The sequence below is a fragment of the Pyrus communis genome, chromosome 5 (genome assembly GCF_041283825.1).
Source record: "Pyrus communis isolate YQ-2024b chromosome 5, ASM4128382v1, whole genome shotgun sequence".
Taxonomy (NCBI): Eukaryota; Viridiplantae; Streptophyta; class Magnoliopsida; order Rosales; family Rosaceae; genus Pyrus; species Pyrus communis.
The window spans coordinates 3,809,358-3,835,815 of record NC_142569.1 but is presented as its reverse complement, the minus strand read 5'-3'; the positions used below and the strand labels follow the sequence as shown (position 1 = coordinate 3,835,815).

At 34.8% G+C, this 26,458-nt stretch overlaps 4 protein-coding genes and 1 long non-coding RNA gene across 5 annotated transcripts; 2 read left to right on the top strand and 3 right to left on the bottom strand.

The window, feature by feature from the left end:
- Positions 1 to 1,179: 1,179 nt before the first annotated feature.
- On the top strand, positions 1,180 to 6,364 carry LOC137726040 (NAD(P)-binding Rossmann-fold superfamily protein). The gene is made up of 17 exons (XM_068464896.2): positions 1,180 to 1,342; positions 2,044 to 2,298; positions 2,382 to 2,543; positions 2,668 to 2,718; positions 2,956 to 3,090; positions 3,182 to 3,205; positions 3,366 to 3,477; positions 3,798 to 3,923; positions 4,071 to 4,120; positions 4,234 to 4,392; positions 4,478 to 4,573; positions 4,670 to 4,785; positions 4,911 to 5,034; positions 5,209 to 5,322; positions 5,527 to 5,607; positions 5,698 to 5,882; positions 6,099 to 6,364. Exons 1-16 carry the CDS (start codon positions 1,283 to 1,285, stop codon positions 5,842 to 5,844), a joined length of 1,812 nt encoding a protein of 603 aa, XP_068320997.2. The 5' UTR covers positions 1,180 to 1,282; the 3' UTR covers positions 5,845 to 5,882; positions 6,099 to 6,364.
- A 2,251-nt stretch (positions 6,365 to 8,615) lies between these two features.
- LOC148696580 (uncharacterized) lies at positions 8,616 to 12,235 on the bottom strand. The gene is made up of 3 exons (XR_015962289.1): positions 12,120 to 12,235; positions 9,522 to 9,610; positions 8,616 to 8,749 (listed from the first exon to the last, which is right to left on the bottom strand). It is a non-coding gene; the product is annotated as an uncharacterized LOC148696580 (long non-coding RNA).
- LOC148696581 (uncharacterized) lies at positions 10,114 to 10,626 on the bottom strand. The gene has a single exon (XM_088695136.1). It carries the CDS (start codon positions 10,621 to 10,623, stop codon positions 10,114 to 10,116), a length of 510 nt encoding a protein of 169 aa, XP_088551262.1. The 5' UTR covers positions 10,624 to 10,626.
- Positions 12,236 to 12,254: 19 nt separating the features above from the next.
- Positions 12,255 to 15,383, bottom strand: LOC148696579 (uncharacterized). Its single transcript, XM_088693250.1, has 3 exons — positions 15,363 to 15,383; positions 15,234 to 15,315; positions 12,255 to 14,498 (listed from the first exon to the last, which is right to left on the bottom strand). The coding sequence occupies exons 1-3, from the start codon at positions 15,381 to 15,383 to the stop codon at positions 13,105 to 13,107; spliced, it is 1,497 nt and encodes a 498-aa protein (XP_088549376.1). The 3' UTR covers positions 12,255 to 13,104.
- A 6,516-nt stretch (positions 15,384 to 21,899) lies between these two features.
- On the top strand, positions 21,900 to 25,847 carry LOC137726041 (ras-related protein RIC2). The gene is made up of 2 exons (XM_068464897.2): positions 21,900 to 22,294; positions 25,119 to 25,847. The coding sequence occupies exons 1-2, from the start codon at positions 22,074 to 22,076 to the stop codon at positions 25,546 to 25,548; spliced, it is 651 nt and encodes a 216-aa protein (XP_068320998.1). The 5' UTR covers positions 21,900 to 22,073; the 3' UTR covers positions 25,549 to 25,847.
- The last annotated feature ends 611 nt before the right edge of the window (positions 25,848 to 26,458 follow it).

Below are 26,458 nucleotides of genomic sequence, written 5' to 3'. Positions count from 1 at the left end.
CAAACTAATGTGCTTATTTGTTAGAGAGCACATTTGAGATATTTTGGTGCTCAATGGAACTTAAAAAGCACAAATATGTCTTTGTGCTCAATGAAAATGCAAAGGGCACATATCAATTGTGTTCTTAGCCCATTTTTCTTGTAGTGAAAACTCGTTGACGCCAAAAATTAAGGCTACATTAAGGTACTTTCAGTCATGGAAATCGATCTTTTAGAAAATTAAATAGTGTTTAAGAAAATTTGTTCCCTTTTCTATGTTTTTCACTAAATTGCAGCTTCATCAGTTTGAGACTCTCTTTAAAATGAGCTTATCAAAAAACTCATTTTTTATTAATCACTTTTGAATCAGACATCTAGTTGATCTCATTCCAGGTTTTGGAGATGTTTGATTACTGATTTACAGTGGGAGCACATACGGTTTGATTCTTTATAAGTAACGAAGCATGCATGGGGAAATAAAAAGGTGTAATACATACAATGTCATTCATCCATATTGTAAACACGTAAATTAATAACCTTACTTGATGGTGCGACCGTCACACTACAAAATTTCTCAAGCAGTCGAGGGCCAATTTGGTTGCGCAGATTAAACTGTATGATTATTGGGCTTTGGACACTGGGTCACTGATTCGAAGTGGGCGGGCTTTACAAGACAGCTCCGGGGATTCGGACTGGCACAAACAATAGTTTGTTAATAAGGTTATGTTTTTCTCGGCCTCAGTATGGTTCACTGTGATTAGAGAACAATGTAATTGCAATTTGCATTAGTAAGGTACATTGTTAAACAATAAACTTTTGCACACTAAGTATACTGACGACCAAGCGTCAACTAACTCTTCGTCTAGTGATGTTTCTTCTTGTAATAAAAATATTCTTAATTCGAGTTAACTCTAGATTGTATATGCACAATGCATGGAGAAGGAGCCACGTCCATGTTCCAACAAAGAAAGTGACAGTTATTGTGGCCCTTTACTTATTCAGCCCTTCTATATGGAAAATTTTTAGGTGTTCCGGGTACACCAAAAAATTTTGGTGTACCCACACTCATTAAAATTTGATTTTATTATTTTATTGAAAAAAAAGTGAGGGTAGGGTCCACCATTATGAGTGAGGGTACACCAAAATTTTTTGGTGTACCCGGAACACCCAAAAATTTCTCCTTCTATATGTGGTGTGTATTTACTCCCACAAATATCAATCATCACTACACAATAAAAAAGCAACAAGATAAAAACCCAGAAGAGTCTGGAATTCAGTTTCCAACTCTCGCTGGAAAATTGGAAATGGAATTAGGTGCCATTAATCTGTCGTCCCCTTTGTCTCCATCAGCCCTCAGAATTCAGGTAAAATAACCCCATTATTTTACACTCCTGCTTCTGCTTGTTTCTCATCTGCTAATGTTTCTATGTAGACATTGTGGTGTTTTTGTATAAAGTTCAAATTTTGCAAAGCCAATCAAAATAGCTAATTTGGGAGGTGGTTTTTAAAGTTTTGTGTAATTTCATTGCTATGTCTGCTTACCAAGATTCTGATAGGCAAAGGTTTAACTTTTCCCCAGATGAATTCTGATAGGCAAAGGCTTAATCTTTTCCCCAGATGAATTTTATTTTGTAGTAAGTAAATGAGTAATTTGAAAAAAAAAAAAATATAAGGACATCTGCATAAATAGAAGAAGTTACAAACTTTTAATAAAAAATTTAACTGGGAGGACGCTAAACAGACAATAAACTGCGGTTCATAGACGCCATATTACTTATTGTTTCTTTAGTGTCTTCCCAGTTTTATTTTTTATTTGAAAGTTTGTAAGTGATCGGTGATCCCCGAAATTATAGTTTGTTTTCTCTTGATCATTGAACACTTGGTACTTGGTTCAGAGTGTTCAACTAATTCAAGTAATGGGGATTGTCTTTTGATCAATTCGATGTTCAACTTCATTTCAGCTCAGCCGAGCTAGAATTGTACGATTATCATGTATAAACTGCAGGAAAATAGCTAGTGAATTTTAATTGCCAGGACTTAATTACTTGATGGCTTGATATTGCAGGATTTTTCATCACCTGTTGGTAGGAATCATTTTAAAAAATCTTTACATCCTCAGTTGCTGTGCTCTCCACTTCCTAAACCCTTTCTTCAACTTAATGACAGACCACACAGCTTTCTCTACCAACAAAACACTGATAATCTCTCTACGAGAACGTATAGAAGATACATATCAGCAGAAGCTGGAAAGCAAAGTTGGGACTTGACTAGATTCTTGAAAACAATATATTTCTTCAACGAACCGCCCTCTCCTGCTAAGGTTGCACACTGCTAAAGTTTTCGACATTTCTAAAACAAAAAAGTGATCTTGTTTCAACTAACTAGAATTTGTTATTTGTGAAGTTTATTGAGGCTTTAATTGAAAAACTATCCGGCCCATCACCTAGTAAACCAGAAAGGAAAATGGAAACTTCTGGCATTGTCCTGGTGGCTGGAGCAACCGGTGGTGTAGGTCGAAGGGCAGTCAACATCTTAAGGAAGAAAGGGTTTCCAGTTCGAGTATTGGTATTCTGCTCTTGCCTTATTGTTTCATACTTGTTTCATACTTTTTTTTTTTTAATTTTCAAATCACCTTCACTGCTTAAACTTTCCTTCCTCAAATTTTTGTTTTTCATATAAACTCTCTCAGGTTAGAAATGTAGAAAAAGCACGGCAGATGTTAGGCCCAGATATCGACTTGGTGAGCTCGCAACCTTGTATATTAAATTTCCTTGTTGGAATTAGTTATGAGATTCCTACCTTTAGTGGTGATACTTTATGTTGAAGAATCAGACTCATTTGTACAAGACTTATTCAATGGTTGTGGTGTCTTGATGCATGCTACAAGTATATTGCACAAATTGTGGTTGTGGTTTCATTTTTTTTTATCTTTTACATTCTCAACGGCAACCCTCTTGTATTTCCTGGAAAATGTCAGGTTGTTGGAGACATTACTAAGGAGAGTACGCTAGTTCCTGAGTACTTCAAAGGTGTGAGGAGAGTGATTAATGCGGTTTCTGTCATTGTTGGTCCAAAGGAAGGTGACACTCCTGATAGGCAAAAGTATAGTCAGGTATGTTCCAACGGCTTTATCTTTGATGCCTTCAAAGTTCATTTATCTTTCTTAAGCAAGCACTTGACAAGCAAATTATTGTTTTGAACAGGGAATCAAGTTCTTTGAACCAGAGGTGACGAACTGATTGCCTACATTTTGTATTTGGAGCCAGAATTTCTTGAATATAAAGTTTAATTTGGGCACGAATAATTATTTTACTTATGTTATGTGTGTTAATACAATTATACAAACATGTTCTTCTTAGTAACGTATTGGTTGATTGATGGAAGCAGATAAAGGGGGATTCACCCGAAAAGGTGGAGTACATTGGGATGAAAAATTTGATCAATGCTGTAAAAGGAAGCGTCGGACTTCAAAATGGGAAAATACTTTTTGGATTCGAAGGTATACTCTTCTGAACGGTGAAAACGCTGATTACCATCCTCGCGGATGTCTTATACTAGGTCCAGTTACTTTAGTTGGAAATATAGAAAGCTCTTTCGGAAAAGGGAAAAAACTGGGGGAGAATTTAGGTTTATATGAAATATAGCAGGGGAAGCAAATGGTGAAAAACTTTTATTATACTTGGAAAAAATGCAAGGGACGATGCTCGAATTTTTCAGATATGGAAGTTAACTGAAATCATCAATGCTTGTAATCTATATGGTGCTCATGTATGTAGTTAGGTACCAAATGAGATCCCTTCTTTTGTTTGTAATTTGCAGGCAATAGTTTTAAGGAAATGGCTTGGGGTGCTTTAGATGATGTTGTGATGGGTGGAGTGAGTGAAAGTACATTTCAGATTGACCGAAACGGTGGTGAAAATGGTGGACCAACTGGACTTTTTAAAGGTCTGCTCTATTCGAACTTTAGAACTTTTGTCTGTGTATTGCCTTGCTGGTGGTGCTTCAAGCAGATCGACAATGTTTGATTTTTTTTCTTTATTTATATTTGGATGCATTTAGTTAACATTTATTTATTTGGTATGTCTCCTTCAGGGGTTGTTTCCACTGCAAACAATGGTGGTTTTACTAGTATCAGAACAAAGGTAAATAGCAATGTTTTCTTCTGACTTGTACCTAAATTCTGCACCGAGATAGTTACCGCCCTTTGAAGTTCTTAAGTTCTTATTATCTAGTGGATGAATATGCTTGCTTTTAGAATCTACCAACAGCTGAAGATCTCTCTGCCTATGATGGCTTGGAGCTACGCCTTAAAGGTGATGGTCGACGCTATAAGCTAATTGTTCGCACAAGCCGTGATTGGGATACTGTTGGTTACACAGCAGGTTTTGACACTGTTGGAAACCAGTGGCAGACAGTAAGTAACACACTACCCTTTGATTGACATAAACAATGTGATTAAATTCTAAAACTCCATTAATAATCTTTCAAATTCCTTCCAGGTACGCATACCATTTTCTTCTTTGAAACCAATATTTCGAGCACGAACTGTATCAGATGCGCCACCGTTTGACCCTAGCAACGTTGTGTCGTTGCAGGTACAATTTCTGCAGCCATAACGTTCACGTTATTTTAGTCTGTTATTTCATTTTTCTTGCGTCTATGTTTACTGATGATATTCAAAATTATGGCAGCTCATGTTTAGCAAGTTTGAATACGATGGGAAACTGAATCCTACTTTTGTGGAAGGCCCATTTCAGCTCCCATTATCAAGCATACGGGCATATCTAAAAGAACCTATAACTCCCAGGTTTCACGTTATTTTCTTCTTCTTATTTTTTTGAACTATTTTTCAAGGACAGAACATAATTGATCTGCTAGGTGCACTTTCTGGTTTAGTATTTAACTGATCTCCTTGCTTTGAGTCCAATGTAGGTTTGTACATGTAGGTTCTGCAGGAGTCACCCGACCTGAGAGGCCTGGACTTGACCTAAGTAAACAACCTCCCGCTGTTCGCTTGAACAAGGAATTGGATTTTATCCTTACATACAAGTTGAAGGTTTCCTCCTAATCCAGTGCAATCCGTTTGATAATTTGACTTGTATATATTTAATACTATGTTGGGCTTCAACATTTTATTGCATCTTAGTGTTAGGCTGCTATTTACATGTAGCAAGTACAGTTTTACGATTTAGCTCTTACAATTTTCTGACATTTGAAAGTTTTGGATCAGGGGGAGGATTTAATACGGGAAAGTGGAATACCATACACAATTGTGAGGCCTTGTGCATTAACTGAGGAGCCTGCCGGAGCAGATCTCATTTTTGATCAAGGAGACAATATAACGGTATAGTTAAAAGGGAAGATCAATATTCCCTTTTGTTTGTGATGTATTTAAGTCTCTTTGCTTTGCTTTTGCACGTCAAGTTCGTCAACTATCCAATGGGAATAGTATTCCAAGGAATACTGCGGGCATTGGGTTCTTAGACAGCAGATAATCGTAGATGGCATTGTCCCCTTCTGAATGTGATGATTTACATCATGTATGCAGGGTAAGATTTCAAGAGAGGAGGTTGCTCAAATTTGCATTGCTGCTTTAGAAAGCCCGTATGCAACTGGCAAGACATTTGAGGTCACACCCTTAATATAGTGCTGTTTCTACATTGTGTTATACCATTCATCAACTTTTGCAGATTATGACATACTTATAACTCCTTTGCAGGTTAAGAGTGTCATACCATTTAGCCAGCCGTTTACAGTGGATCCCGAAAACCCACCTCCCGAGAAGGACTACGATGTTTACTTTAAAACTTTGAAAGATGGAATTACGGGAAAGGAAATCTTGGAACAAGACCCTGTACCAGTGTAATGCTGCATGTATAGAGCTCTGCTATCAACATTAACTCTGTAAGTCAAAAAAATGGAGCATAATATGCTAACAATTTTGGTCTTATAACAGATAATTTTTCTCGCTTGGAGTTTAAAATAAAGTTACATCCAGCCATTAAATTCCGCCATATATGTTATACATAGATGTACCCTAGAATTGTCGTTTTCAATATAGCATTCCTTGGAACCGCTGCCCTTTTAATTTAAGGCTACCTCCTGTCTCTCTCATTGCAGGTGTATATAGTCATAGCAGATGAAAAGCAGAGGATTCTTTAGGACCATCAAAGCAATCAAAGATTATAGGGTTCTTTAGGACCATCTTAGCAGTGTTTAACTTTGAAATTATAGCCTTTGATCATGAGGTCCAAATCTCGTTATATATAAAGGTTTGAAGATTTTTTTCAACATCAGTTTACTTTGTACACGAGTAGCTTATATTATGTTTTCTAATGATATTCAATGAGTTTGTAAGTATATAGAAAAATGGATCCTTTTTTAAATTATCTACTCAAACCCTATAGTCTTTGGACCATCCTGAATTGAGAGGAACAAGGTGAGGAGAAAATATTTAGTAGGGCAGTCTGCTGGTCAGGTCACTCTCACAAAGGGTGGGCCCTTGTGCATTGGAAGTCATGCTTATGTATAGTGGGGGCTTATTCCATTGTGTGTGTACCTCAACATCCAGTTAATCATGCAGCTCTATGTAAGTTTTTCTCCAGAGCGAGGCCTCATGTACGAGAGCAACTTACATATAACTAGAAGTCTCATATGTCATAGTGGCAGTATCTGAAGGCAATTAAACACTGCTGTGAGAATGTTAAGACACATTACACTATTTGAATAGTTTGTGATACTGTCACAAAATCGCGGCCTAATTTATAGGTAAGATATTCTCCTCACGTAGCTGGCAGGTATGAATTGGAGGCTCTTGCCTTTAAATTTCTCTGTGCAGTGTAAGCTTTGATGAATGCTCTTGCATCTAAGTTTCCTGACCTTGTCATGCTAAAAGTAGACATCTGTTTATACAATTAGAATATACTAGTAATTGTGCCCGCGCATTGCTGCGGGTTTTAAAAGTGTATAAAATTTATAAAAAGTTTTACAGATGTATATGTATTCATGATATTTATAGCAAGGAACGAACATATAGGTATAACAGATGGTTGAGTTTGGACTTGATAATGAAGCAATTGTAAGAAACAGTGCAGCTGTAATTCGAAGGTCAAGGTTGGTGTAGTGCGTGAAAGATGTTGATTGAAGCGAGAGTTCGCAAATGGTTCTTTAGTGTATAAATTAATAGTTAAGATGCTGGGAAGTATTAAGGCAATTAGTATTAAACTAAGGCAAGAAATAATATTGTTATTGTTAATAACCAAATAGGCGAGAAATAATTTGAACAAAACACACAAAAGATAGTGTTAGAATGGTGTACCTTGTGATGAACGATGATTGGAGACAATGTTGTACACAGAAATTGGTTAGTGTGTCTACTAAAGAGTAAATATGTGAAAAATATGCTAGAAAAGAATAGTAAATCAAGACTAAGTCGAAATACAGAGTTACATTCAAATGGTGAACAATCTGGAAAACACATGAGCATGAATAAAATTTTATGTATCTAAGTGATCTTAGAATTGGAAAAGTTAGGAACGTTGGTAGTTAAGCATTTGCTAGAAAATTTTTTTTGGTGTTTTTGTTTAAAAGTGATTCCAATGCTGTAAAAATGCAATTTAAATGTGCTTTCATGTGTAGTGTGGTCCTGTAAAATTGGAAATAAAAATTTATCTAATTTCTAACTGGTTAATCATCTAAGGAACCGAGTATGTGTCATTGGTTGTATTCATATGGAATATCTTAGATAAAAATAAGCACAAAGGAAGTTGAGAGATTGCATTGTTGAATCAAAGTGAAAACATAGCTAATTAAAGAATGTTGCGGACAGATGTAGGGGAAAATCAGTAGAAAAGGATAAGGAAAAATGTAATCAATATATTAAACATGTTAATGCAAGACTTTACAAAACGGAATAATCGGATTGAAACAAACTGATTCACTGTTTAGTTAGAACGTTGGTGTTATGAATACAATAGTAAAAAAGGCAATAAATAAATTTAATCTCTAACCAAAGCATTCCTCGATCAAATTGAAAAGTAATATTGTTAATTAACAGATAATTTTGTTATCAATTGTTTTGTAAAAATGTAATAAGATATTGTACAAAGATGGATCAGATACGTTTGGTTTGGTGTTTTGGTGTAAAACAGAGGTTTAAGCTGCTAAGTTATTTCAACTTGCATAATTTAGAGATAAGATCATCATTTCCATCTTTCCTCCTCAGAGGAATCAGTTGTTATCAATTTGTAGATAAAGACTTTCTTCTATTGACTTGGTCTTAATACATGGTTAATGATTGGCCTGATCACTGAGGGGTTTACAATGGATGTCTAAAAGTATAGACAAAGATTTTCCTACCAAAGATGTAGTTGTTCCAAATGTTCTGTGGTTGAACTAAGGCATGTGGAAAGGGTATATCTCAAGCGGGAACGTCTTGAGTAATACTTTTAGATATTGAAGTGAACTCTTGAGTGATCAGGGGAGGGATTAGTTGTGTATTATAGACTAAGTTAAAAAAAGATAGTGATTATCTACATTGATAACAGCGAATTCCCCTGAGGAAAAATCTTAGTAAAGATTGAATGTAAAAGCAAAATGTTAATTAAAAAAAAAGGTAATAAAGCTTGAATTCTTGATACATACCGATGAAGCCTTGAACTGTAATTTAGGATATAGAACAGAGAAAGGATGAATTGAAGATGTTAAGTAAACGCAAGGATTTATACCTTAATTGAATTTCCAGATTAATTTTCTTTTGGAAAAATGTGAACCTACAAAAGAAAATTGAATTCATGATTAAGGAGAAATGAATGTTGAGGAACTGAATAGAACACAGGAAAACATTGATTTTATTTAGGCAAAATTTTTTGAGTGAAAAACTTGAAACCCAGAGATTTCTAATTTTTAACCAAAGATTAAAATATTGGATGAATACATGAAACAGTTTTTGGTGTTTACTATAGTTAAGATATTATTTTATTGCATTCTAAGCATTACTGACACATCATTAGTAAAAAAATGAAAGCTCATATTGTATTTAATTAAACTACGGAAACAACATAGTGATAGACTGGAAATGGAGATTGATATATTATTTGACAATACCAAATCACGGTCTGTAAAGATCAATAATGTATGGTTCGCTAGAAAGCAGAAACATTATCTCATATGGATTAAAATAATTAACAAATTCTCATCGAATGAACACGAAAAGGGTATGAAAAAGTAACCCGATTTTTTAATTAGAAAAATGGCAAATATTAAAAACAGGTTATAAGTTGTCAGTTCTAACCATTACCAAAATGATCATATCGTTTATATTCGCTGTTAGTTCTATTTTTGTCATTAGATTTTGCAGAAGCAGTAACTTCAGCCAGCAACATATCTTAATTAAACTTTAATTGATATTTTATTCATTAATTAAAACAATGTTTCGATTTAAATGAAACACATGAAATTTAATAAACAATTAATTGCAAGCCACGATTGAAAATATAAACTTTATATCCAATTTAAAAAAAAAATTTAATTTTTTTGGCTCACCAGTTTCCAGTTTTTGGTGCCTGTTCTTCGATTTAATGTCAAAAGTGGGAGCCGAATGTATCTGTTTGTAGTTGTTGCCATCAATTTTCCTGAGGACAGATATAAAAAGAAAGAAGAAACTGTAAATTTGGTCAAAATGAGTAATTGGGTAGCAAAAAAAAAAAAAAAGAAGATGGTTTAGTTTTTTAAGAAGCTGAAAGCTTGTAATTAATCGGAAGTTGATACTCACACTTATCAATTTCCACCTAATTTGAATGTGAATGATTTAGGCTTGAAAAAATTGTACAAATTTTTTGAAGAAGATGAAAATTTAAGCAAAGGATAAGGATTGGGCAATTTGGACTCACCCAATCATAAGAAATAATTGCACAAAAGTATTAACACATTAAGTAAAAATTAAAATCATATCAGTTTGAAACTGATATCATGTTTATCATAAAAAAACATAAACAAATAATTTAATTGAAAATTTGAAATTCAGAACAACTAAGATAAACATAAGCAATTTATCATGGAAGATGATCAAAAATGTTTTTATTTACAGTTAATGAATGCATGGATTGTTCAATATGTAAAAACGATGGTAAAAATTCTATTGCAAATTTTGAAGCACATCTTTAAATACTATATTTGTTGTATAATTGTTTGCACTGTTTTCTCCGTTTGTTATCAAAATTTTTAAACCTTCTCTTGATGTAACTCTAGATAATGCAACATATAATTGACCAAGCGTAAAAACAGGTTCAGGAAGATATAATCCAACTTGTTTCAAAGATTGGCCTTGACTTTTATTAATAGTCATTGCATAACACGGCCTAACTGGAAATTGACGTCTTTTAAAAATAAAAGGCCATTTGCTTTCAGTTGCTGTAAGAGTGATTCTTGGTATAAAAACTTTGTAACCAATATTAGTTCCAGTAAGTATTTTAGCTTCGATGATTCTATCAAACATTTGTGTAATAACCAATCTAGTTCCATTACATAAACCAAAAGACTGATTTAAATTTCTTAATAACATAATTGGCATTCCTATTTTTAAAATTAGGTTGTGTGGTGGTAAACCATTGAAATCAAGTTTGTTTAAAAATTCTACAGGATACATTGTTTCAAGATTTTCAATATTTCCATTTGAAGAACACAAAGAATCATAACTTAAAAATGCATGTTGTTCTCCAGGTAATAAATTAATTATATAATCATTTATATCTGATACGGTTGCATTTCGAGGTGTCACAATAGCTCGTTCTCTTAGATAATCAAAACTGTGAAAAGAATTTTGAAAATCAGGGTAAGTTGCCAAAAAGATTGAAGAAATTGGATTTGTAGAATAATGTATTATGAAATCTTTAGGTATTTGAATCAAAGATGTGTCTGCATCATTTGAATCAGTTGGGTTATGTATGCTATCAACCTTTCCATCACCTACTTTCAAAATCCAATCTGCAAAATCTTTGATTTTTTTCTTTTCATCAATGCTTATATCACTTCTTGATAATCTCATATTTTCTTTTAAAACAAAAATTTTAAAATGTGACCATAGATAAGAACTGTTTAAAGTCGCATTTATTATATCTTCTTTGTTTGCTCCAGGAATAACAGGTAATATTTGTCGAAAATCACCACCTAACAAAAGAGGTTTCCCACCAAACGGAAAATTTTTATTTGAAACATGTACATGTGATAAAATGTCAGAAAGTGATCTATCTAATGCTTCAAAACAATATTTATGATTCATAGGTGCTTCATCCCATATAATCAAATCTGTTTTTTCAATTAATGTAGCAAGATGAGTTTTTTTCTTTATCGGACAAACTGAGTTATCTGTAACAACCAATGGAATTTTAAATCTAGAATGAGCTGTTCTACCACTGGGTAGTAATAGTGATGCTATTCCTGAGGATGCCACAGCCAAAACAATTTTTCCTTCAGATCTAAGCTTACTTATAATTGTATCCCATAAAAAAGTTTTTCCAGTACCTCCATGACCATAAACAAAAAATAATCCTTGTTTTTTTCTATTTACAACATCTATAACACAATCATACACATATTTTTGATCTTTATTAAGCTGTGATTTTAAGATTTGATGTTTTTTAGATAATTCTTCACAATTGTAATTTAATTCTTCTCTCAGAAGTTTATTTTTTATTTCCAACATTTTTTGTTCATCAGGCATTGGCAAATGATGTTTTTCCAATGAGGTAGATGCATTGTTAAAAAGCAACTCTAACTCAAATAAAACAGAATTTTTTAATTCATTTTCTGGTACAATCATATCAGGTATCGCAAGAGTTTTTCTCAGTTTGTATAAAATATCATCATACATATTTTTCCAATGAGCATTAAAAAGAACTTCAGGATTTGCAACATCACAAAACAAAATTATTGTAACAAACAATTGCCTTAATTGAGAAGATGACGCAACATGGGTAGCAGTTGATAAAGCATCTAACCATTCTTTATCATCACCTAATAATCCTAATGATTTACATGCAGCTTGATACGAAGAGTGCACCACACCATTAACAGTTTTGATATCATCAAAATTTAAAGCACATTTTTTCAAGTTTAAAAGCATTCTTAAATAATATAACTCACCAGATGCAGGGTGCACATATGCTATTCTGCCAATTGATCCTTTGCGTTTTCTCGGTTTCCAACATTTCTTTCGCGCATCATATAAGAATTTGGATGACATCTGTGCATAAGTCAGTAAACGTGCTTCATTATAAATTTTATTTGTCTCAAACCAACTTGTCAACATTGTGTGTTCAAAAGCTCTTTGATTGATAATTGATATGAGCGATTGATCACCACTGAAAACAATGTTTTGTTCTAATGGTAAATGCACTGGTAATCGTTCAACAGAAGGTTCTCTATGGTGTATCGAATATTGAAACAATCGTCAAACAGCCTCATAAGGTGATATGTATCTACAATTGAGATATGTTAATATTTCATCATTTATATCTTGCTGAAGAACTAACCGTGCTCTATCTGAACCTTTGTTAACATATTTGAATAAATATTTTATAAGCATAGATTGACAACATGATTCAACATTTATATGTGCATTATATCTCAAAAGTAGCTCTGCATTATAAGGAACAACAAAACTGTTATCAATTTTTATTCCATTTTTTATGAAAAATTTTGTATCATCATCACGACGTTTATAAATTGGAAACCCATTTGATTCAAAAAAAGTCTCATTTCTATAAGGTTTTGGAAAATTTTTAGAACACCTATTTTCTCGCATGCAAGGAGATTTTAAATTAATGTGACCACATGGACCATGAATCATAAATTGATTAACAATATCATAAAGCTTTGGATTAAGAATTTTATCTGGTATTTCAGCTGAAATAATAGAATCAATATCAGATGGAGACACACATTTGAAGTTTGACTTGAGCCATATTAATATATGAGAATGCGGTAAACCTCTTTTCTGAAATTCGATCGTGCAAACATCTGTTTATAAAAAGAATAAAAATAAGACAAACAAAGAAAAAACAAATGAGGTCAGTTTGATTTAAAAAAAAAAAAAATTGCAAATTAATATAAGCAACAAAATAAATTTTTAAAACTTACTTGCTTCAACTTCTCCAAAAGGCTTTCCAGATTTTATAAAGTCAAGCATATCATCAAGTTTCATTTTAAACATGCGGGAAATTATATCAGGCCTATCCTCAGGTTTGAATCCTGGTTTTTTCTCAAATTCTCTAACAATTTCTGGCCATTTTATATTGCAAGTAAATGTTATGAACAAATCAGGAAGTCCATCTTCTCGACAAATAGCCATTGCATCATGATAATTATTAATCATATATCTAGGACTTCCTGTATATGAAGCTGGCAACACAATTTTTTGGCCCAAATTACTTGCATCGTTATCACCCTTTGCCACCGCATCATAAATCCCTTTGTAAACCTCACTTCTTAAATTTTTTTGGTTTTGTCTAATGTAATCCAACCTATCTTCTTCAAGTGTTGTATAAGAATCTACCAAATATTGTTGAAAAAGTCTTCCTCCTTTTAACAATGTTGTTAAACATGGGTCTCGTTCTTGAATTTGGTAAGCTATAAAAGCTCTCATGGGTATTCTTTGTCTTTTAGTTTTTGGACCTTTATAATTTTTACTCCACTTTAAATCTGGTCTATACCCATCTTCACCATATGGAAAAAGAATAGGATATTGCAAAGACATAAATTTTGGATTTAATTTTGTGACACGCTTTAACCCTTCACTTTTAGACTCTATAATAATATCTCTATTAGAATCAGCAAGTCCTATATCACCAACTATTAAACCACTTAATTCATCACTTGTTGGTTGGTCATATTGCTTGCTATCCGTTAGTTCTCTTGCTAATATTCTCATTTTTAAAGAAATTAGTCCATCAGTTTCATATTTATCCCTTGCTGTTCGAAATAGCTTAACTAACTTATTTGATGCATCAAACATTTTAATCAAACCTTCAACAATTTTTGGATCAAGTTTTTTATTATTTCCATCAGATTCAAAAGCTCTAAGACGATTCTGAACTTCATTATATGTATCATAAATATACAATTGAGCAAACTTTGGAGACTCATTGTCAACTGGTAAAAGAGATCCCATTAGATGACAAACTTGCCCACTAATTTTGAAAATATAAGGGCTTGACCCATCATTAATTGAGTGATCAACTTTGGCACCCATTGAAGTAAATGAGAACATTGAATTGTACGCTCTAATGTTTTCTCGAAATGCTAAACTTTTTTGGCCTCCATTTGGATCAAGCAAAGATTCTAAAAAAGGTGGTGTCGATTTTGGAGTTGGAAAAACAATTTTTCCTTGTTGACAACAAAGAGTAAAAACGGGTTCATTTTTTTTGGATGCTTGTTTAAGAGATTCTTTTAACCAAAAGTAAGCACCACAGTGGATACATTTATAAGTTTTATCCCCAAAGTCCACATAACCTATTCCAACTCCTGCATAAAAAAACACACACATGAAAAAAAAACAAAGAAAAGAGGACTTAAAATCAATACATCAATAACTAAATATCCAATTAGTACAATAAGGAATAATTTTTTATGTTAAAAAACATATCAGTTTTACTTTTCTGGAAAAATGCTTGACTCTTGCTCATAAAAGAGTGATTCTCAACATGAAACGTTTTTTCAAATGTGTTATCAAGATTACTCAAGAAATTAACAACTTTTTTTCCTTTTTGATCAGAAACGCAGACAATTTTTTCAGCAGATGTGACATTTTGTGCTTCATCACCATTAACATCTTTAATACCACATTGGATAACATCAGATGTGCTAGCACTACAATCATGTCTAAAATGTGAAGTTTCACATAGAAATCCATCAGTCTTGGAGAAAACAGCATTTTGACAATTTTCCATATAACTGGCTCTACACACTTTTCTTAGACAGCGGCTATATTCAACTGAGAGATTATATTCATCATCACTACTGTTTTCATTTTGGTCCACAACATCATTTACCAATGCATTTATAGGTCTTTTAGACATAATGGAAAACAACTGTTATAACCAATTCAAAAACAAAGAATTGCAAAGAAGGAAAAAAAAAAGACAAAACAAAAGAGAAAAAAAATTAATAAATATATAAGACAAACAATAAAAGAACATAATAAATATTAAATATAAGCAAACCAACCACATCGAAATTTCAATTCATAAGAAATTTTACCTCTTTTCTTTTGCCTCTGTATCAAGTGTGAAGAAAAATTATTTGTCTTCAGCCAGGGTACAGGTTGGAATTTTTTAAACACCTATGCACCAGAGAAATTTGTCACATTACACTGACAAAGTAAATAACCATTAACAAATCTGTACCCATGATTTCAATTCATACATACACTAATTGGTGAGGAAACTCAAAATTCAATCCATCAACTTCAGCTCATAAGTCCCATCTACGCATTTTTTGACAACAATAACAAAATTATTTCTTTTATTAATCCCCAGAACAAAATGAAACATAACCCACAAAATTCCATTGATTTCTCACTTCTACTAAGTTTTCACAGCCAATCCAAGTACAGAAGCAAAAGGCAAACATTAAGCGTAAGAAGAAAAAAAAACCAAAATTACCAATTTTTCTGGATTCTTAATTATCTTATATCAACACATAGTGGGCATCCCCAATAACCCAAATCACCAAAAGTTTCAAACTTTAGCAAAAATTATCAAAATTAAACAAAATGGACATTGACTCAGAAACATATACACATAGATGATGAATATATTCATATTCCCTCCAGAATAACCTGACCTACATCAAAAAGAGTAGGCAACAATGAATAATGAGACCTACAATTATCAATTTACACATAAATTCCAATTCTGAATCATTTAGGCTTCCAAAAAATTGCTCAGAAATGTTAAAGAAAATAAACAAACTGAAACAAAGTAACATGTACTGGATAATGAAGACTCACCTTAAATTCCTATGAAGGTCTGCTACACACGTGATGACACGTTTACAAAGCCTTTCAAAGGTTGAGATTCAACTTTCAAATACGAAGACTTCAAGCCACAATTGTTCTTTCTAGCTACTTCAGCTACATAACCAGAAAAAAATAAAAAAATTAGTTTAATTATAGTTAACCAATCTGGCTTAAGATTAATCAAAAAGCTTGGAAGTTTCATATGTAAAATCACACTTCAGGCTGCAAGTAGAATCAAAACCATGGAATTTCAAAACCACTCACCCTAAAAACAGTGTACTGTTCGCTCATCCCTCTCTATTTCTATCTTTGCAATCTGTACTGCTCCCTCCCTCTTTTTCTCTCTGTAACACTTACAGAATTATAGATCTCGTATGAACAGGTTTTACTTGCCCTTGTTCATGCCTCCCTCTCTCTTTCTCTCTCTGTAACACTTCCTCACCAAATCTAAACACCCGGCCCTCGATCTCACCAACTATAACCCTCACCCCTCCCAAGTCTAAATGATAATACTGCCTACCCAACCCAATCTAAAACATCGAATCACACACTGAGATGCACAAAAAGACATTACAAATTCAAAACGGAATACAAAAATTAAGAACCAGCAAGCAAAAAAATCAGAAAACTCACCGGAAAAAAGACATGAGCATCGACGAAAAAATCGCCCAACAAATGTGATTCAGAAGACTTCCTCTCTAATGATTCAAAGAAAACGCTCTGTTTTTGCGATAACGGTATCGCACAATACCAATTTCAACTTTTTTTTTTTTTTTTTTTTTCTTTCCAGCAAACGCCAAAAAACGTGAGGCAAAAATGATATTTCTAGCAATCCAATCATTTTGAACCACAAAAAGCACACTTGCTAATTCACTGGGGCAAAAGAAAGATGGGAAATTCAGAAGCAGTGCAAGAGGAAAATTTGAGGCACAAAGAAAGTGAGGTCTAAAAGTGATAGAAAAGCAGAGACTAATATGGGAAGCAAAAGTAAAAGTGGGAAGAAGACGGGGAAATGCAACAGCCTACGATGATCAACACGTGGGCTGGACAAATGAATTGGAGTCACGCGTGGCCTAGAAGGGCAATGCCGTCATTTAACTGTGCAACAAAGAGAAAAAAGCTTGCTGGAAAACCAAACGGAGGGCATTTTCGCCACTTCACTGTCCGTGAACAGTACACCCGAGTTTGGGTTTTAGTATAGGATAATGTCTGGGACTGCGAAGCATTGCTGCCATATGCAAAATAAAGCCTTGGGCGCTGGATCACTGCATGATATGTACATATACGATCTCGAGGATATTATTCCCTTTGTTATTGAATGCAAAAACTGCAATTTGAGGACCCTATAAGCTTGTCTCAGTGAGCTGTGATTTTGGGATATGTTGCATGACCTCACTAATCACAGCATGGTAGTTAATGTTGGAAGAAACTTAGCTACATCGAGATATCATCGTTGCAGTATAAAGTCAATTATAAAGTATCATGCATTTTAACTTTTTTACATAACAAATGTCATTGGTTTGAGATACTGCTCAAATGACATTTCTATTTGACAACATAATTAGTTTAAAATATCACCGCAGTGATATTACTGTGACAGAGCGGTCCTTCTCATTGATATGCGTTGTTCAATAAGAAATCATTCCCTTTTTTTGCCGTGGGGTTTGAACCTCAAAACTTTCACCTTGTAACCGACACATTAGCTCAAATTTATCATAGGTCATAAACTTTCATAACCGAGTTTCTCACTCTCCCAATGTTCGAATCTTCTTTCTGTATACATGAGCAATAGTTTTCTACTCCTAAGTACATTAACATTTTTCATAACATTTATGTATGAAATCACTGGCTAATTGAACAACTAATATGCAAATTACAAAACTTTTCAGTTTTGTAAATGGAATTAAAGACCAAAAACAAAAAAATAAAAACTGAAGGAATAAAAAGGCTCGAAGCCAAAATATTTCTGTTCTCTAAATATTCTTTTTCCTTTTCTTTTTTTGGTTGTAAAAAAGGAACATTTACATGATACAGTAAAAGAACAGTAAAAAATGGGTGTCTGTTTCTTCTACCTTGTTTGATTTGAATTGGTTTCTTGATCTGCAATCCTCATAAATGAAGTCAGGATGGCTTCAAAATATCCTTCAAGAACACCAGCATCCCTACAAAATATCAGACAAAAACATACATTAAAAACCAAGTGTGAAACAACCTAAGCGCGATAGAGAAGCACAAAAGTAAACCAATCACACAAACGAAACAAGAAGCTTAAGCAACTCACCCCAAAACAAGCTTTATCGTGTCTTGCAGAAGGAGCGTCCGTTAGGATTGAAAGTCTGGCAAGCATTTCTTGTTCAGTGACGATTTTTCCTTGAGAGCTCAGGAATACCGTACGCCGGACCAGAGGAGACCACAATCCGCTCTGCTCGTAATCAAAGTCGAACTCCGTGGCATCGAAGAACTTCTGCAGAAGTCGATCAGAGGTAGATTTTGGGACCAACTGCACAGTTGGACAAGTGGAAAGAGGACACGTGTCAGGCAACCCAGGTGAGGACGAAGAAGAAGGAGAAGAGAGCTCAGACTCAGTACCAGAAGACATTAATTTGGACAAATTGGAACCAAGAGTAATGGAACTGGAAAGATGAGGAACTTATAACTTGACAAAAATAATGTGTGTGTATAAAGGGTAAGTGTGGTAAGAACGTGTATGGCTGTATGTAATCATAGGGGGAGATCGTGGATACCATGATACTTATGTCTTTGTTTATGTGTTTCAATATCTGGTAGCACTCTTTGTTTTTTTTTTTAAGCTAAATAGTCGCTGGAATTTGAAAAGGTTTGCTTTAGAGAGATGTTAGAGGAGCAATATATTAACAAAAATAATATTCATACTATATTTTTGTACTACATTTTCATACCACCTTAGATGACATTTGATGTGGATAGCCACATCATTTAAATTAATCAGATTTTTAAATTTAGTTCATTATTCAATAAACTAATAATTAAGAAAAACTAATTAATTAAATGATAATTGTGGTACACGAGGAGTCTTTCTCCTTCATTTCCTTGGGTTTTGCAAATTTTTCAAATGATATGATTGTCCACATCAGATGTCACCTAAGATGATATAGAAATATGGTATAAAAAGATGATATGAATAACATTACTCATATATTAAACGAGGTCTATAGAAATTGGTTCTGTAGTTCACATCACAAGATGCTTAGCCTGCTTATATACGTATAGGGCCCCGTTTGGGAATAATCTATGTAGGAAACTGTTGTACTTGTGCAACATATGGCGAAGATAGAGTGGATTGAACAATAGCTTGACAAATGTAAAACATCGAAGTTAATCATGCTTTACATATTACTTTCAAAGTTTCGATGTGAGCTCATAACATGCTGTTTTAAAAAGAATAACCTCGCGAGTCAAATAATTCAATACCACGTCAGTCAACCTAAATTTTAATCCGCTGTGAATGGACATGGTGGCACACATAAATCATTTGTGGGTCTACTTCATGGGACACCCAACTAATTTCTCAACGCTTGCATAATTCATGGTTGGTGTGAATGATTGTCCGGTTGGTGAGGAGAGATCCCAAATCATATTTTTGGTGCAATTTCAGGCAGAAAAACTGGTTTCTATAAGACATAGTTGAATGTATTATTTCCTTGGACCAACATCCGTAGAGTATCAGGCACCTTTGAGTGGTCATGCTATACGAAGAAAACTTTATTGTACAATAATGTATATCATATATCTGTCGTAGATTGAATGGATTTACTTTTTCTCTGATGTATGACGATAATAATTATTATTGTTGAATTTGTAAATTGATGTAATGATAGAAAAATGCTACTAGTGATGATTATAAGTAGCGCAGAATGAAGATCGATCACTTTGGTGCTGAAAACAGTGTCAGTTTTCATGCTTTCAGAAGCTTTGTCAAAAGGGAACGATCATGAAAAAAATGTGAATCATTATTACAAATCAAGAAAAGGCAGCAATAGAAATATCCCAATCTCAATGTAGTCATTAGCTAACATGGTTCACGATATTAACCATAACATATATACCCCAAAAGTGTCACACTCTAGTTGCTTGTTAAGTTCTTTGGTGTAATTTGTTCATACATATATTACGAATGGCTATGATACTTGCACCGTAAATTCAGTCACAGAGCCAGAATTTTATGTCAAAAGTCTCAATCCGAAATGCCTGCTGATTTTGCAAAAATTACTTTGTTGTGTGATAAACAACCATTATCGTTTGGGTCTGGTATGGTGTCGTGCTCTTCTTTCTCTTCCTTAAACCTAAACCCCAAGCTTGTCTAACTTTCTTTATCTCTCATTCCATTGATCCCCAGACCGGAGTCCTCCTCAAAGCTCCAAAGCAACGGATTTTCTAAAATCCATAGGAGCCACCAACCTCAAATCAATCTCAATGAAAAAATTTTCAAGTAAAAATGTCGAATTAGGGCTCAGAGCCTACAAAGAAAACCTTGAAAAATATAAACATAATACTTAACTTTGAAAAAAATGTCAGAATGCATGGGCATGATACCATCCTGATCTCTTCATGGCTCCGCCTCTTTATTAGTTAGACCACATATGCTATCAATAGAATAATAATTTCATTTATTAGATAGTTCATAAGAGCAAGTCCACCCCATGTGGGTAGACCGGCTCACAGCACACAAAACGGGCCGACACCCCCCAACAGTGCTCCAGCCCAGCCTAATAGGTTGGCACCCAACCCAAGCCAAGCCATAGGTCGGCCCAAATTGTGCTGAGCAATCAGCTGGCCTATGTGACGTTAGGCTTGCATCAGCCTGACGTCACAGGGCACTGATATTTTTTTTGCATTAGGCACGTGGGAAACAAGCACTAGTGGGCGCGTGTCCCCGACAAAAATAAAGGCGATGGGGCCCGCCGTTTCAGCCCATGTGGCTCGTTATGGGCCATTGGATTTCCAAAGACTAGTTTTCTGGACCGTTGGATTTCCAACGGTCAAAAAAATTTCAAATTCGAACCTAACGACTAGATGACGTGGTGCGTTTTGGCCCGTCCGATCCTAAGATCAACGGTTCACGATTTTCATACAAAAAAAGAGAAAAAAAAAAAACCAAACGGTCAGAATTATGACCATTGGCCACGTGTCCACATTTGGGCTGTTGGATTTGAATCCTTTTCAAATCCAATTGTTCAGATTAATTAACTTAATTAAAATTAATAATAATTAATTAAAAATTAAATTCTTTTTCTTTCTATAAATACCTAACCATCATCTTCTACCTTACACCACATTTCAACATTTTCAACATTTTCTACCAAAGCTTTCATACACTTTCAGACAATGACACGTGGCGTGACAAGTTTGGTTAAAAATCCTATCTGAAATTAAAACTATTTATTTATTTATTATTTTATAAAAAAATTATATATTTTAAATGGGCTGGGTGCCAGCGTATTTTATAGATGTGGAGATCGTTTATGCCAGCGCATTTTTTAGAATTTGTACCAACTCATTTTTTTAGGAGTGGAGATGCATTTGACCTATTACTGTTTATTGAGGCCTATCACTATTCACTGAATGGATTAAATGGGCTGAATGCTAGCGCATTTTTTTAAGAGTGGATTTGCTCAATGTTTTGCAAATAAAATCTTAACTAACAACAATATTAAATAAAATATCATAATATCTCACTCGAATCTGCTAAATACAATCCTACTTTCTTGTTTCTGAAAGCCCACTTAGCCCAAAGACCATAAATTAGAAGACCCAAAAACGAGCATCCCAAAATCTCAAAAACACCCTCCCGCCGAATGAGACCTCTCAGCTGTAACCCACTTTGATCAAGCAAGGACATAAACGTCATTTCACTTTCCACATTCTCTCCTTCCAGACAGCAGTCTTCCACAGGTCTGGCGCATCCGAAAAGCCGAAAACAAAAATAATAACGAAGATTTCAGAGAGCAAAAGCAAATCACCGGGAGAGATCTGAAGAACGAGATCACCGCCTTCTTCTTAGAAGCCAAAAAGCTTCAGACTTCTTCTTTGGGGTCACAGTAATGGCTGGGTACAGAGCTGAGGATGACTACGACTACCTCTTCAAGTTGGTGCTGATCGGCGACTCCGGCGTCGGCAAGTCCAACTTGCTGTCGAGGTTCACCAGGAACGAGTTCAGCCTCGAGTCCAAGTCCACCATCGGAGTCGAGTTCGCCACCCGCAGCTTGGATGTCGACGGCAAAGTCATCAAGGCCCAGATTTGGGACACTGCTGGCCAAGAACGGTTGGTCTGCTTTCTTGCTTCTTTCTTCATCTTTCTGCTTATTTGTGATCTGGGTTATTCTTATTTTTTTGAGTTTTTAGGTGGGATTGAAGCTTTTGGTTGATGATCATAAGATATGAAATGGGTCAGGGTTGTTGGGTTTTAGGTGATGAAAGAATTAAGCTTTTGCAATTTGGTTGGTGCCTGGATTTGGTGCTTTTTTGGGTTGTTTTAGTAGATCTGAGTATTAGAATCAAAGTGCTCATAATTTTCTTGGTTTCGATTTGTTTCTGTAGCAATCTAAGTTATACACAGATCAAGCATTGATTCATTGTCTGAAGGAAAATTGTGGTTTTGACATTATTTTGTTGTTGTTGTTGTGCATATCTGCATTTCTTCTGCAATTCATTTTAACTTTATATATGACTTATGAATTAGAAATGAAATGAAATGTGCAAGCTGTGTTTATAGGTCTCTGTAATTTATGCTTTCCGGTTGGTGTGAATTGGTATTTGGAAATGCCTGGTTGCTAGTTGCTGCATGTAATGTCCTTGATCCATCGGATACAATGCTTAAATAGTAAATGCCATTACTTTCTACAGAGAAATGTACTTAATTTTCAGTGGAATGATGATTTTTAGTGCAGATCTTCTGTTTGTTGGATACCATTACTCAGTGAAGCTTTGTTAATGGCTGGCTTGTCTTAAATATATGTGGTAGTCAAACCAACCCTCTCTGTTTCAAAGTCATTACTTTCTGGAGATTCCAGCTACTGTGTTGGTAGAGAGATCTTTCATTAAATCTGCTTTCAAATTTTCATCTGGGCTTCAAATTCTGTATGGTCACCAGTAAAAAAAAAGATGTAATATAACTGTGGTGTCGCCCCCTGAGTATTCTTACAGTTTACTGATGAGGCTACAGTCTTTTGTTAGAAAAAAGGCCACTTGTTTAACATTAGTGGAACGTGATTATTTGATCTCCGCTAACATGGAATTATCAAAGAGATTGTATTTCTTATTGAGAAACTGAACTGATTTTCTCAAAATGCAGAGTTTGAACTTGACATGTTTTGAAAAGAAATTGGTGTGATAAATGTGACCTATAGGTAATGCATTTAAGTTAAGTTTTATATTATGCTTTCTGGAATGAATTGCTGGTGGGAAGTGCTCATGCAATGCAGGTGTGCTATAGTTTGCCTTGACCGTTATGATCTTTAGGGGTAAAAATATGATGGTTTTAGTATTTCATCATTATGAAAAGCACAGAAATTATACTCAGTTTCAAATCTTACCACTTTAAGGTATAATATAATAAACAAGATAAGTCATATCTGAGCAGATGGATGTTGAAGTTGGCCAAAGTTTTGCTTTCTGTATTACCTACGATCATATGTGTCTCTATATTCTAATGACTTTCTATGAGCCTGGAGCAATTTTGCATTTCGAGAAATAAAGCCTTCCTAATTTATTACCATTCAAACCAGTACTGCTACTACAAATCTGAACTCTCTATTGTCATTCAAACTCCTTCACATGCCTTTTCACTTTGAACAGGTTTTCTGCATCACTGTTTAGCCAGTATTGTGCCACATGCACACTTGCTCTTCTATTAAACTATTTTGGTTCGAATTTTATGCATATTCAATAATGGATAATAGTTTGAGCACCCAAACAGACAGCTGATGAGGATTATCTGGTCTCCCTTACTGTTCTGGTGAAGTTGTACAAACTGCGAGACAGTTCAATTACCCTCGAATTCAAGTTACATTATTCTTCCTAGAATAAGAGGGGTGCGAAGAGTGTAAACTATCAGGTCCACTTTCTTTTCTAGCATTGAGAAGGAGAAAATAATGAATGTTATAATAGAAAAACAAAAATGCTGCACATTCTTATGAGTTATTCTGCTTAAGCTGACAAGATAATTTAAAATCTCTTTATTGAATACTACGTGCTCTCCTAGCGAGAATTGTGGCCAGTCCACATAAACAAATCATTTAAAGTATATGTTGAGTGCTTCATGGTATGCCAGTATAGACTGTATATTTGTCTCAGGATTACACCTTCTCTTGAAAAAAAAATGGTAAAATGAAGCCATCTTATTAGCAACACTGAGGTTGTGATTGACACCAAATATTGGTTGAACTATTTTGTTTGAAACCCATGTTAGATATCCACACAGGATTGGAGTAAGATAGACTAAATAACCCAACCTACCCACCGTGCCCAACTATTATTAAACTGTTTAAACCAATGAGGATGTGAGATAACTAATCTCTTCACTATGTTATTCGACATGCACAAATTTTCTTCTGAAACATATTCTAAAGCCACCATCCGACTTCAGGTCCATATATGACACTAAGTTACCCCAAGCCATCCAACTCAACCCAACCTGTCACTAACAACACTTGTTGTCTTTGTACCGATGTTACCATTGTGTACAGAAAAATTGATGAACTTTTGGCTCTATTCAGATGGGTTATGTATGGTTGTATCATATTATTATTAAATATTCGATGTATAATTTGACAGCATTTCTTTTTTGTGATGATGTTGACACTTGATCTGGAACACCTACATTTGCTGTGATGTAGAACTTCAATATGCTCTCGTTTGATAGTTTATATGTAATTGTCTCTCTCTAGTAATGCTGTATATGGGATTTTGAATAAGTTAATGGTAATTTGATGTCCTAACTAATTGTGTTAGTATTATATTGTTATCGTTATCATTATTTAGTATCGTTACATTAGTGCTATAGTTTGGGACTTGGCAGTGAAAAATTCGATGTTTTTTGGATTCCTTTCACATCAAGCTTGTATTTACCTCTTGTATTGTATTTGTAGGTACCGAGCGATAACAAGTGCTTATTATCGAGGGGCTGTCGGTGCACTACTTGTGTATGATGTCACTCGGAATTCAACATTTGAAAGTGTGGAAAGGTGGTTAAAGGAGTTAAGAGACCATACTGATCCCAACATTGTTGTCATGCTTGTTGGTAACAAATCAGATCTTCGTCACCTTGTGGCAGTCTCAACTGAGGACGGAAAATCCTTTGCCGAGAGGGAGTCTCTCTACTTCATGGAAACTTCTGCACTCGAAGCAACCAATGTGGACAATGCATTTTCTGAAGTCCTCACCCAGATCTTTCGCATTGTGAGCAGGAAGGCCATGGAGGCTGGCGATGGAGCTGCTTCGACCGTTCCTCAAGGAGAGAAAATCGACATCAGTAAAGATGTTTCAGCTGTGAAGAAAGCTGGATGTTGCTCAAGCTAGGGACCGAATCTGCACTGGATGTAGCTGGTTTCTGTTACGACATGATCTGTTATTCCCTCTACTGGGTTGTGTAAAAAAAAATCTCGGAAATTCTGCCGGCGTTAGGAGATAGGCAGGCGGGGTTCGGTGTTTACTTCCATTGTCGTTATCATTAATTATCCAAGACAAATATGTTTAGCCGATCAAGAGGAGCGTGTAACAAGATATTACATGTTACTTTTCACATAGGTTTTCGCCCGAATTATTCGGCATTCCGAGATTATATTCTTGAGACGAATTAATTGAAATTGTTCATTCAACTCCCTATGTATAATCTGTCCTACGTTGGCAAATTTTTCATGGCTGCTGTGTAGTCCCCTCTTTAGACGGATTGTCGTGCAGGTCGATTCCTAGAAAACAAAACAGTTGGTGAAGGTGTGGTGCGTGTCGTTTTGGAATTCATCTTTTGCCCAACTCAAAAATTTAGTTTGGACGTTGTTTTTCGATGATCTGATGTGTCCGTAATCATCGAGGAAGGATGTCATTGCCGATACGAATAAAACAATTCCAAACACTTCCCTTGTCCACAGGCAAAGCCGGACGGCCGGCGTTCAGTAATCCACAGATTAGCCTACCTACGACAACAGCACAAATTGCACAATATGTTGTATTATCCATTGAGGGAAAGCCAAGGAAATTGCAAGCCGTTAGATTTGTGTGGACCCCACATTGATTGAATCCGCTCCCACCAACGGCGCAGGGAGAGCTTCTATTATTGCCACAGATATTTCAAGTCAAATACGCAATATTATGTGGAATAGTTAAAACATAGAATACATGTAAATATGTGCATGGACAATTGTCTCTAACACAACTCCTATCTATTGTGGTACTGCTAAATTTGATCACACAATCAAATCAAAATGTATGC